At 36.7% G+C, this 13645-nt stretch overlaps 2 protein-coding genes across 3 annotated transcripts in view; one reads left to right on the forward strand and one right to left on the reverse strand.

Moving 5' to 3' along the window:
* Nucleotides 1-1528: 1528 nt before the first annotated feature.
* Nucleotides 1529-6651, forward strand: SPATA4 (spermatogenesis associated 4; the record flags this gene model as incomplete). Its single annotated transcript, XM_082759953.1, has 6 exons — nucleotides 1529-1617; nucleotides 1697-1826; nucleotides 2221-2339; nucleotides 2729-2949; nucleotides 5507-5620; nucleotides 6513-6651. The coding sequence occupies 6 exons, from the start codon at nucleotides 1529-1531 to the stop codon at nucleotides 6587-6589; spliced, it is 750 nt and encodes a 249-aa protein (XP_082616079.1). The 3' UTR covers nucleotides 6590-6651.
* Nucleotides 6652-9930: 3279 nt separating this feature from the next.
* The window catches only part of WDR17 (WD repeat domain 17), a 58659-nt gene continuing 54944 nt past the window's right edge, over nucleotides 9931-13645 (reverse strand). For both annotated transcript variants that reach the window (XM_082759950.1, XM_082759949.1), the window contains exons 27-29: nucleotides 12170-12265; nucleotides 11805-11988; nucleotides 9931-10085 (exon numbers count right to left, since the gene is read on the reverse strand). In XM_082759950.1, coding sequence (XP_082616076.1) covers nucleotides 9966-10085; nucleotides 11805-11988; nucleotides 12170-12265 — 400 coding nt within the window. In that variant the 3' untranslated portion in view covers nucleotides 9931-9965. The remainder of the gene's footprint in view (nucleotides 10086-11804; nucleotides 11989-12169; nucleotides 12266-13645) is intronic.

The raw sequence follows: 13645 nt of genomic DNA on the forward strand, positions 1-13645 counted from the left end.
AGATAATCTAAATATAACACTCCTAATTTTGTCTTTTAATTTGATCTTCATTTGAGAACTTCCTAAGTGACAGGCACTCAGTTCCTGCAAACCAGAGCATGGTACCTGAAATTTTACCACTTGCCCTTGTGATTCACCTTCTTCCATTCCTTTTTAGTGACTCCTTTCAGTAGTTACGTTACTATGGAAAGATGCTAAGCGAGGAACTAACTATAGAGGAAGTTTTCACAAAGAAGAATGCTTACTCAGTTGCTAATTTATGTGCACCTAATAAAATCCAGCTCTCTGACCCCTATACTTGTTAAAAGGAATATTAATTTACATCTGCTCCTTGCAAAAAGCTCCAGTGTGAGCCCCTTCTGGAGTCACTCTAAAGGCAGGCTAGATGGGTTAGGACCCCATACTGTGCATACTCTTCGTAACAGAAGTTGAGTACATAGCGAGCAAATTCAGTAGTTTTGTTTTTCACCCAGAAACTAGTAATTTCTTGGTTTTATGTACAATACCATTACTGTATATTACTTCAAGAAACAACCACAGCACCACTGGACATTTATATATGGAACACGATCACTCAGGCTGTCATCCTCAGGTGTGAACTTTTCAAATTCGACTCGGGAAAACAAGTTACTTTTGCTGAGAGTTACATTACAGTGCCTACCATCTTGTCTCACCTCCCCTAGGTATGTTCACATGCTCACGGCATTTGCAGTGTCTATTACCACTGATCCCTGCAATCATCCAAAAAGCAAACAAGATCATTTTAACTGCTTGCAGCTATTGGGATCTGCTTCCTCTTTACTTCTACAGCAGGGTAGCCTAGCAGGGAGACTAAACCCCAACCAGCTGGCAGTAGTACTTTTATGCCTTCAATCTCAGGTAACATACAGTTCTCCACATAATCTTTAATCTTCTGCTACCAGATAATAACATGAAAATAGAGTCACTTGAGCCAACTGAGCCAACTGAGGACGGGAACGGCTTCTGTTACTATGTAACAGGGACAAACAAAATAGGGAACGTGGGTTGTTGCCCTGGCAGGACTGCGTAGTGGAACAGGTCCTTGGCAGAGCAGACCACTCTAATGCCACATACCAGAAACACACGCTAACAAAACAAACGACCTTAGCGGGCCGTAAAATCCTTTCCAAAAAATGATCCTTTGTCTAGCCAGAAGCTGAAGAAAACTGTCACGTTTGTACAGGGGAGCTCTGATGGGTTGAACTCTTAGCATGAGGTACATTTTAGCTAACGTATTAAAACATCAGGAACCAGACCTGAAACAAATACTGAACCAAGCCAGAACCCTGGCAAAGAAACTACTACAACACAGCCAGTCTTACAAGGATCCTTCTTCACCAGGTGCCGTACCTTTGTATGAATAAAACAAAGGCGTAGTGCGGCCGCATGGGGAACGGCGGGGCGATGAGGCCCGTCCCGTTCCGCGGTGCTGCCAGCGCCATAGCGCCGCGCGGCCCTGCCCGTTGCGGCCGTTGCCGTGAGGCGAGGAGCGGGGCTCGGCGCCGCCATGGCTCCCCGTCAGCCCGGGCTGCCCCGGGCCGTGCTCCGCTGGCTGCAGAGCCTCGACCTCCCCGCCTGCCCCAGGCACTGCCGCAGGTGCGCCGGGCCGGGCCGGGCAAAGGGGGGTTCGGGGAGCGGGAACCGGTGCCAGCGCCCCTTCGTGTTGTCTCGGCAGGGACTTCTCCAACGGGTACCTGGTGGCGGAGATCCTGGCGCGCTACTTCCCCGCCGAGATCCGGAGCCGCGCCTGCGGGACCGGCAGCTCGCTGCCCACCAAGCTCAGCAACTGGGCCCGGCTGCAGCGGGTGAGGGCTCCGCGCTGCAACGCGCTATAGCCCCCCTCCCCGCCCCCTAAAATTTTAATGGACAGTTTGGGGCTTCTTAACGAGGCCTAAAGTGCATCATTTGTCATTTTGAGCTCCTGCTCCACAAGAATGCGGTGTGTAAAACTGGCACAATTGGGATAAGCTGCTGCTGTCGGGAATGCTGGGCTTGTTGTCCTCTTGGTTGGTACAAATTTCATGCTGAAAGCTTGTCATGGTGAAGTAACCTTTCATGGGACAGCAAGAAAAATCTCATCTGGGGTAACAAATTCAAAGACAGGCATCTTTGCACTTGGTCATGCACGAAGATACGTGTATGTGTGTGTATATATATATGTATGTATATATATATGTATTTTTTTCCTGTTGCATAAAGTTTTTTGCAAAATATAACCTCAGCGTGGCCCAGGAACTGATAGAGGGAACAATTCACTGCAAACCAGGAGCAGCAGAAAGGCTGGTGCAGGACATCTACTCCCTGCTGACAAACAGATGGTGAGTCGATGATGCCTATAGATGGCTTCAACGGTGTTGATCAATCAATGTTTCTTACCGTATCCTAATTTGGCAAGAAATAGCACAGTCATAAATGAAAAATATATTTTAATGTGAAATTTGACTCTGGAAGAAGAGCTTGCGGAGCTGTAACTGAGTGGATTGAGCCCACAGCCCTGGGTACTGACTGCTGCTTGATTCCATTCAGCTCCTAGACTGGCTCTTTATGTATCATTTTAGTCAAGCTATTAGTTTGTGTATTGGTTTCTATTTGTTGAAAATGAAAATAACATACATTATAGAACTGCAAAAACTAATATTTAGCCATTTCTTACTGTAATTAATTCCCAAACACTTTTTTTTTTTTTTTTTTTTTTTTTTTTCCCCAGTATTAAAAGCCTTCAAGACAGGGAGATTGATTTTACAGACTACTGTTACCAGACACAGTTACCAATGGTTGCCAGATCAACAGCTTCCAAGGCTATCAAGAATAACATTAGGCTGACAGAAATAATGATGGAACCCAGTGTTACCATAAACAGACAGAAGGCTAATGCTGTCATTAATATGCACATGAGAATGAGAATGCAAGAGAGGGAAGAGGATCCACGTGAGTGTTTCTCTTGTTTTTTATTTTCCTGAAGCAGGACCAGAGCTTGGGACAGCCACATTTTCCCATAGCTACAGCTCGAAATTTCTGAACAGCAGCTGAAGGCAGCAAGTAGCTGGCCTGCTTTGGTTGTCTTTGTCTTGCTTGCCTCAGTGTGGCTGGGGAATACTGTGAGAACCTTTAGATGTGATGCGTTGGGAGTACAATCTTTGAATTTTTTCTGAAGTTTCATGGTTGATGACCACTGTGTGGCTGCATTCAATGTTCCTTGGGTAGTATATCAATGTTATATTATTGGAGTCAAAGTTAATTTTAATAACACTTCCACCATTAAGACAATTAATACTTCCCTCTGATACTTCATATTACTGAAAGAAGCTGCAGAGTTCCTTCACCCTTCTTTGTTGAAGCAACACCCAGAGATGCTGTAACTTAACATTGTTAGTCTTTGAAGAAATAGACAGCTCTGGGTTCACAGGGATAGCAGTGGATGTTGTATATCTTACCTTTAGCCAAGACCTGCAGTATTCTTACAGTCAAATTACTGAGACATAGAGTGGAAAAGTGGATGACAAGGTGGATGGAAAATTGGCTGGAGTGTCAGATTCAAGGAACTGGTTGTAGACAAAGTCTAGATGAAGTCTGGATGATGGCCTCTTACGAGTGACTTGCCTCAGATATCACTTTTTGGGCTAGCACTGCCTAATGTCTGTATTAGTGACTTGGATGGTGCGATGGAGGCCGCTCATAGCAAGTGGGGGACATTCATGCTGGATGAAGGTCCCTTCAGGTTGAAAGACCACAGCAGGCTGGAGAAATGGGCTGACAGGATGTGATGCTTATCACAAAGTCCTGCCATGGGAATGGAGTAAGCTATGCACTGCTACGGGCTGCAGGCAGCCACTTAAAGAGGAGCTTTGCAAAGAACAGTTCCTGGTGGACAAGTTGAATAGTGCCTTTGCAGCAGTGGAGGCCAGCAGCATCTTGGGTTGCTAGTAACAGATCAATATGTCAGTCATTTGGGAATTGATTTTTAGCCCCTTTATGGCACTTAAGAGACTGCATGTGGAGTACTGTCCTCAGTTTTGGACTACCCAGTACAAAACACAGGTTATCATTCTGGAGTCAGTCCAGGAAGGGCCACCACGGTGGTTAGAAGGCTGGTGCACATGATGTATGAGAAGTGGAAAAGAATTGGGTTTCTTCAGCTATAAGATGATGTGAAAGGATAATATAACAGCTGATTATTTCCTCCTTTTGTTTATTAGGTTAATTTGACTTACTGGATAAGGAATCAGACCAGTTATTGCCTTTCACTGGCATTATCAAATGATCTTCAACATTCAACAGAGCAAAAACATTTTAAAAATCAATTATTATAATTCTATTCATTGTAATGTTTATTACTCTTCTCTTCTACAAGACAAAGGATAAGACCTTCAAAAAACTCAGTCTTGCAGATGTTTGCACATACATCAGTCATGGATCAGTCTCATCACAACCAGTTCACCCATACTGAGGTTTGAAGAGATCATCAGGCTATGTAGTTCAACCTCCTTTGGTCAAAGATGCTCTGTATCAATTAAAAAATATCAAGCCTATGCCCATGGCGTTTCACAACTTAGATTGAGTTCTCTGGTTTGTTCTCATATTGAAACCTTTTTCTATGCTTCTGTGAATTTTTAGTATCCTTCTAAAAATGCTGGCACCAAATCTGAGCCTAACATTACAGGATTGGTCTCTTCTATGCCATAGACCAGGGCTGAGGTCTCTTCTATTTTTTTTTCTGTTTTGTGCATTGCATGTACTGGGAGTATGAGTTCTGAGAGTTCTTCCAGCTTCTTGATATCAACGGTAGTTGCAGAAGTAAGCAAAGCTTATGCAGACAGAAATCAGAAATCACATTTCAAGTAGCATTTCTTCTAACTTAATCTTTAACGTGTTTGAAGAGGCTTCAGTATTCTGATCAACAGACAACAAACAAAGAGTTTGTTCTGGATCCACATCAGGATGTATATAAGTTTTCCTTTTTTTTTTTTTTTTTTTCTCTGTTGTTTTTTGTTTTCTCCAGTAGAGGACCTACTTTTCCAAGTAGTATGTTTAACTACACTGACTTAATGATTATACTCTTGAAATATTTTGAAATTGTTGAAATTCAGAATGTGTGGTTTCAAGACATCTTGAAATATTTTGAAATTGTTGAAATTCAGAATGTGTGGTTTCAAGACATACCTGTGCAATCTCAACATTTTATCTCATGCTAATTTATGAACTCATGCATATTGTGTCCCAAAATGCTGAAGTTAATTTTATTTTTTTTAAACATATGAAAAATACTATGCTTGAAAACAAGATACAGGGAATTTTTACTATACAACTTGTTTAATAATTCCCCTTTCCTTTAGAGGGTTTATTTTATTTTTATACAGTTGCCATGGTTGTCTGGGTGTTTAAGTCAAGTGGGGGGGACAGTAACTGTTTACAACTAAACTGGGGAATTGATCAACTCTGCTTGACATACTGCTGAAATGAACAACTTGTGATTTTTGCTTTAAAGGACGGTTTAACATTAAACGAAGTTTCAGACATCGTACAGTTTACCATCTTAATTGCACAACGTCTTCTACAAACATAGCTAGTATCCCAAAGGAAAAAGCATTTGCTCCATCATGTAAGTTTTTTTCTCACATCATTTAAGTTCTCAATTTAATCTTTTCAGATTATAATGTTGGGTGGTTTTGGTGTACTTTAGCTATACAGGCAACCAAAAGATTCCATGTTTAAAAACTTGGAAGAAATCAGCTACAATTTCTTAGAAAACAGACAGCTTAGAGGAGTTTGGTAGTATTTTTTTTTTCTTTTAACATAAAATTGCTTCAAGGTTTTCTCTGGTCTTGCATCTGCAGAAATTATTCTGACATTCAAAAGTGCTTCTCTTACTTTCCTCAGAACTTTATTTTGAATACATTCACCATACTGAAATATTTTTTTTTTCCTGCTCGTTACATAATGGAGATCTTCAATTTGTTGAACGTGTGAATGGGTAGATGTGGTCCTTACTTAAGCAATAAGCTTGACTGCATAGGGAACTGTAGAATTTAGTCCTGGAGAAGTGGGAACTGAATCAGCATAGTCAGCTCTGTAGCAAATTACTAAGCCTGGTGTACGCTGAACCACATGATGGCCCTAGGCACACAGATGTCATCTTGTTGGGCTGTTTCGGGCACTGATAACAATTGTCACAAATTGAGCTGACTAATAAGTTTACAGCTTGTTTGTATATGTTCTTCCATTTTCCCTTCAAGGATAGTCTGTATTAATTTAAACAAACATACCCTCAGAAAATAGTAGAGCTTCGACCTCATCTGTAGGGCTAAAATGGTGCCTTCACAGGGGAAAATGAAGCCTTCTTTAAAAGCTTAACCATAAGTTTGTACGCTACATTTAAATCTGATTAAAACAATGCTTTGACCTTTAAATTACAGCATTTTAATACTTCTAATCTTCACACCCCCTCCTTTTTAAAAAAAATAATTTTACATTTTTTTCTGAATCGCTTCTAGATTCTTCAGGAAAGAGAGACAAAACAGATGTGGAGAAGAACTCCAAGAGCAACAAGCTGACAGATCCTCTGTTATGATGGTTATTTAGCACCTTCCAGGATACCACTGAACGGATTAACCAGAGAGATGTGGAACTTTGAAACACAAACCTCATTCCAATTACAGTTCTCTTGACTGTATAATCAACAAAGAAAAATCTCAGTTTACTGCCTGTTAGGGAACAATTCCATTTTAAGCCAAATAAATTGAAAAAGCTGGTTTAATAGTAGTCACATTCTACAAAACAGCTTTTGTTATTATTTATTTTAAAAATAGTTTAATTTACTTGTTTCTATAATAGTGCCTAGTTTCCTTTTCAGCTTCATTAGAGTTGATATTTATCAGTATAAGTTTCTGATACAGATGATATTGATACAAGATCAGAACCCATAAAGTATAACTACTACATGGAAGTATACAAAGATAGGAAGACATGAAGACAAGATCTTCACAAATGATTTAAAAAAAAAAAAAAAAAAAAAAAAAGCTTTATTTTTCCTCCTGTTGGTCTAGTACTTTTACCTAAAGCAAAGTTAATTCTGAATTTTATTTCTTTTCTATATAAACATAAAAGCTTCAAATTTTAAAAATACTAATACCTAATCTGAAAAAACAGGTCTCTAGACTTTGTAGTTTACTTTTGTTTTCTCTGGTAAGAATGACGGCAGTTTCTTGCATTAGTGTAATCTTAAATTATTGCCATTTGGGATTTAATATTTTTTCCCATTGAAGAGTTCAACAAGATGGATTTGAAGTGTCATATCTAATTTTTAAAGGCAGTGTTTGCAATGGGAGAGGTTCATAGTTTGACACTTTTTTTATCGTTTTGGAACCCACCTAGGAGGCTGTTCTGTTCTGAGGATCTCACCTTTGGCTACAGCCTGTGAAGCTTACAGACACATCATAACAGTGGTCAGATTCTTTCAATAGAACAATGATTTTATACATGGATACAATCATGGAAAAAAATCTTACCTTAGGTATACTGAGATTTATAGTAACTAGGAAGCACTTGGTAAATTGCTTCTAAATTTCTTTTAAAGAAATGCTTTAAAAAGCTTCTAAATAAAATTGCTTGCTAAATTTCTTCATTCAAACAGAAATACTGATTTTTACAGAAGAGTCAAACGATTGTTTGAAGACAAAGGATTCTTTAATATTAAAGGAAAATACTTGTATTTGACTAGCTGTGCTGGACAATGAAGTCACACATTAACAAACAACCTGAAATTCTTTTTGAAAATAACGTAGCTATGTTTTGACAGTTGCAACCACAGTTTTAGCAGCAGAAACACTTAACTTTTTTTTTTTTTTTTTTTTTGCATGTTCCCCTCACTCACCAGATGGGGTACAATTATGTTAAAGAAAATGCAACCTCATTTTATTCACAATGACTGTTACCTGATGGATCCCAATATAAAAAGTGCCCTTTGACTTATTTTTTGTATTTCAACAATGTATTTCAACAATTATTAACCCTCACTCTCTAGTTTAAAGAGGGAGTAAATTTGTCTAAGATTCCATGTTAAGGCACAACTTAGGCACAACAATTGATGCAGTAATACTATGTCTTCTAAGATACTTGAGCTATGATGTATTCGTAAAAATCCTTAAGACACAGCATAAGTTTTGAAATAGAGCTGAGTGGCAGTTCAGTTAATCTTTTAGATCCTATCATCAGACATAGGTTTGCACATTCAGTTCTTACCTGTGCTCTCCAGTTTTGTATTAAATTACACAATCCTGTGTGTACTAAAAGATAACTAGTCTTTCAAGCAACCCATCAGCTATTGACTGCTGGAAAATTATTTCACAAACTATGAATTTTTATTTCTGAAATCCAACTCTAATTCCCCAAGCTCCACAGGGTTGGACAAAGGAAAACATCTCCCAAACAATACCTGCAAAAAGTGAAAAATTTTTCTAACACCTAGGTATGTACAGAATTTTTTTTGTATAGATTACAAAGCAGCTATTATTTTTTCCAACATAATCTTATACCAGAAATCCTGTAATAATATTCTAAAACAGACAAAATGAAATCTTAACTTTTATAAAATGGAAAAAAAAAGATAGGATTTGTTGATTTCTGATCTCCATCCCATCTTTCTGGCATTGTGGCATTGTTACTTCTATTTAGATGAGGGCATTGTTTACTGACCCATTGAGGGTTGTCTTGGATAAGGTATGTTAAAAAGACCTTGTGTTACTTCTTATTTTACAGGAGTTGCTCTAGAAATAATTCTGCCTATTTCTAAATGTAACTTTATATTTCATATAACTAGCGGGATTTTAAAATTTATTTTAAAGTGGCAGCAAAAAACATAACAACGGGTTAGGTAGATTTCTGACTGTGGGCCATCAAGCTGAAAAGAACCAAGGCATCTTTTCTACAGGTGAATAATTCCAATTATAAGATTTCTCCTATAATTAAATTCCATACTATATACATCTTTAAAATTTAAATATTCATTGTATTCTATTGACATATTTTTCTTCCCATTTGAGCACAGCATTAGTAAATAAAAATATATGCACAAGTATTTGTTTCTGGTCCATCATACTATATGTGTATTTAAAACTAATATAAAATGTAAAAAGAAAACATTTTAAATGTATATAATGTATTTAAATAATTTCAATACATTTGCTGTTTGTCCCTTACAAACCCTCTTTTTTTAAAAAAAAAAAAAATGTTTCTATACATTTTAGTTTCTGGTTAGGAAACTATAATGGGGACAGTTGCCAAAGACGAACTTATTAGAAAATAGAGTATTATAATGTAGATATTCAAACCTATCTAAACAAAATATTAATAAACATATTTGTATTACTGTTAAAGCACGTAAATAATGGATGAAAAAGTCATCTAAGCACTTGAAATATTACTTTTGCTATAGAATTCTGTATGTAAAAACTAGTTAAAATTAAAAAGGGGGACACAATGTGTTAATCAGCTGCAGGATTTCAGTCATTCTAAAAATGGGTTGCAGTGGCTATCCATAAAGTCACTATGTATTTAAAAGTGTGTTTATGAATTTCACAGTTTGTTATCTGTATTTTGATAATGTGCAGATAGTTGCCTACTTGCTTTACAAGGCATTTGTTTACACAAATTTAACAGAAATGTGTCTGCATTGTCTGACAACAGTTCTTACTTTAAAAAAAAGGCATGGCTGTCAATTAAGTTAGGACTTTTTCTCTTTGGATTCTCAAATTTTTCTTTGGATTATCAAGAAACATTTATATAGAAATCATTTTCTTGTTCTCATATTACAGTTTTCAAAGTCCAAGTAATTGCCTTTCAGGATGGATCAACTGCCATCTTTCTGTCCTTTGACAAGCAAGGTTAAATTGCTATTAACCCCTAAACTGTTATTCTAAGCACTACAAAGAACAGAGGAAAACACCGCATCAAAATGGGTTAAGTCGTATTCCTGTTCCTAGTGGTGAAAAAGGATTCACTTTGGCCCACATCAAAGCATCATTCAGTGAAATAGCAGATTTTCCATCTTCAAGGAAGAACACTGGACCCTGTACAGCAAAAATGTTTGGAGAGGGAAAAAACAAAGTACACAAGTATTGAGTAAAGACTACCAGAATGACCAGCACATTTTGTTACATCTGAGAAGCATGTAAAAATTAGATTTACATCTGTCACCTAAATTTATGCAAAAATAGTACCTGGTCAACTCAAAGCTTTGATGCTGAATTTGTAATGCACAACTGTTAAGTGAACTGGTTATCTTCTAAAACCTGGAGACCCAACATTTTGTAATCTTTCTATTTTTTTTTATAATTGTTGTGTTCTATATGTTTGCCAGTAATTCAGGCAAAATGTAACTGTAGAGTAAGAGTCCGAGATAAGATTTTTTTTTTCTCTTCAGAATATCATACATACTTCACTGTAATTATCTGTGGTGATCTTTGGGTTTCTTCATCCTAAAACTGAATAAATATGAATATATATATATATACACACACATATATATAACACCTGCATGGAAGGTACATGCAGTCTACAGGAAAATTTCAACTGTTCGCTATGAAAAACATGAAGGACAAAACACCAATTTATCTGTTGGGAGAAAAGCTATCTGCTAATTTCCTCATCTGATAAAATAGTGTCAAAGCTGCAATTTAGTTTTAAGTGCCTTCTTCTCTGAATTTACCACTTAAAACTGTAAAACCAAGCAATTAGGCTACTGTACCTTAGTATTAACTCAATGAATTGTGAGCTGATCCGCATGTCTAAAGCAGTAACTCCTAATATTAGCTAATCCAGAGATATGGATATTGTAGACGACAAACTGGTGATACCATACTTGATATTCTTGTCAAATGGATTATAACAATGACATCTTTCTGTGGCTGTTAACAACAACTAACATGGGGCATGTATTTTCCTCTGAGACACAGCAAAGACTATGTTCTAATGTGGAGGCGTTGGCAGCAAATCTTTTAGACTTGAGGATGCTCAGTTTGTAATTCTGTTTACCTCAAGGACCTCATTAGCATTTTGTGATCTCCAATTTCTGATACAAAACCATCCCTCTTAATCCTTCAACAACCCTCTCATTCTTTGGGCTGGCATCTTGCACTGGACAGTGGAAATAGCCTCATACAAGAGAGTAATTTGGCATTGAACCAGTGCTTGGAGAAAGAAGCCTTTGAGTAGTGTTTTCAGGCCCTGTCAATTTCCCGTTTGTGAAAATAATAACATATACCAAAGAAGCATTAAAAGGACTAGTACATTTTGATCATAAAGCCCTATGCAAGTGAAAAATGAATATATTTGAATATTTACTTTTCTAATATTTGGCTTTAATTAATGAATTTTAAGTTTTATATTATGCATTTCCATAACAATTAATTCTAACAATAGAATAATGTCAGTATGTTGTTGAAAACAGAAAAACAGGATTATTTTTTTTTTAATTTAAAGTGCTGTGAGGTAGGAGTTAATAAGTTGAAAGCACTTTAAAAAGAACATTTGGCAAAATAAATTTGTCTTTCCCATGGAAATTCAAAAGTTTTGGTTTGGGAAATTGGGCAATCATTTGTTTGGACAATTCTTTATATAGCTTTTCTAACACAGCAGATCTCAGCACTTGTCCTCTTTAACTTCTGCTACTCTGACAACAAGAAAAAGATTCTTCCTCCCACGACGGGCTAGACATTAGACTTACGGTAACTTCACAACTAGCCAACACTATCACCAAGACAGAATATCTTGGCTCTCTGAAACTGTACCTGTATCCTTAGCCCCGTCAAACAAGAGATGTGAACATCAGAATGACTAGGAAGATTTGATCCAGTGACATAGTCTGGCCCAACCATTCCTTTCAGAGGCTCCTCTTGTATTCGTGATACCAGTATTGAATACACCATTTTTTGTGATTCAGATGGTGGGGTGCGTGGCAATTCATCCGTTGGCCTATGAACAAAAGACATTTATTTTTCAACCATCGTACGTTATGCATTAGAAATTAACGTCCACACAATAGCAATTTTTTACATTCAGGTTAAAATTTTACAAAAGGATAAATACTGTATTTACAAATAAACATTTAAATGCCAGCAGTCTCATTCATGCTAATTTCATACTTTGCACCTACTTGCTTAACTGAGTACAAGCTCGCCATGCATCTAATTCCTCCGCGAGCTGTTCAATTTTCAAAGGTACAGATACTTCTCGTCTTTTTAAAAGCTGACTGAAAACAAAGAAAATAAGAAAATAATTAAATTCCAAATTAATTCTAACAATTAATATTTTCTTGAAAGAAAAATAAGATAGACAATAGTAATATCAAAATATTTTGACGTAACTTTAGCATTTGATCCTTCATAATATATGAAGGATAATAATATATTCATCATAATATATTCATCAATATAAACCCATAGAAATAGTAAATTACCAGATATTCTAGTATGCTAGAAAAAGTATACTTTTTTCATTAAGCTTCTCTTCAATTATCTGTTTTTTTTTTTTTTTTTTTTTTTTTTTCTTTAAGGCCTCTATATTTTAAGGCTTCTATTTTCTTATGACAAGTTTACTAGAAGTAAGGGCACAAAAATATGTGATAAAAATATGGTTACAATGATGGTGGTTTAATACATGCTCTGGGATAGCCTTGTTTTATCTGATTACCTGTGGAAAACAGAGTTTCAAAAAACTTTCATTGGATTTATTATTATTATTATTTTAAATTAAAATATAATACAAGTGACAGTTACTACCAGACCTAATTCAGCAAGCTTCCATCTCTGTTGGACTGCCTTAAAAATGTGCAGCTTAAGCATGTATGTATACAAGTATCCAGTTGCAGATGGCCTGAAATCTAAAAACCTATGAATCCCAAAAATACTGTGCAATCTGAGAAAAAAAAAAATAGAGCAGTTTTGTTCAGTGGTTCTTTAAATCCCAAGAAAACTTAAAGCTTGACGGTCAAGGTATCACAGTCTCTGTTTGTTATTAGCCTATTCGCTTCTGTATCAGAATGGCCCTTCTGTAGAAACTTGTATTTTTTTTTCCCCAATATGTAAAGCTGTGGCTCATAAAAGAAATAAAAACAGTGCTATTTCCTTTTCCTGTTTGTACACTCAGGTTTCAGGGATGACGGTAGCTAAGAGGAAAGGAGTGCTGTCTAGAATATAATGGAGAGGAGTCAAAGAAATGGGGCAAATACACAGATTTAATATCTGTTAAATTTATGCTATTTATTGCTGGTAGAAAATTATGATAAAACATCAGGAAAACTCACAGTTTAGGGTTCAAAAGGACTGGACAACATGCAACATTTATAAACGAGCTGTAATTTTTAGCAAAGCTGCAGGTAGTGTCACAGTATAAGCTGGAGCAATGCCAAAGCAGACCACATTACAAAATCAGTGACATCTTGGACATGGCTTTGCCACACAGCAAAATGGGTGACAAAACCCAAAAGATCTGTTGGTGCCAAATTGTGAGTGAGAGGTTATGCTATAAATGGAAATTACTTATCTGGACAGCAGTGTCCTTATAAATCAGAGAGGAAGACTAAATAATAGTTATAGTTTGATGAAGGAATACTAAAATATTGTATATAAAC

This window comes from Aythya marila (genome assembly GCF_965140915.1).
Source record: "Aythya marila genome assembly, chromosome: 4".
Classification (NCBI taxonomy): domain Eukaryota; kingdom Metazoa; phylum Chordata; class Aves; order Anseriformes; family Anatidae; genus Aythya; species Aythya marila.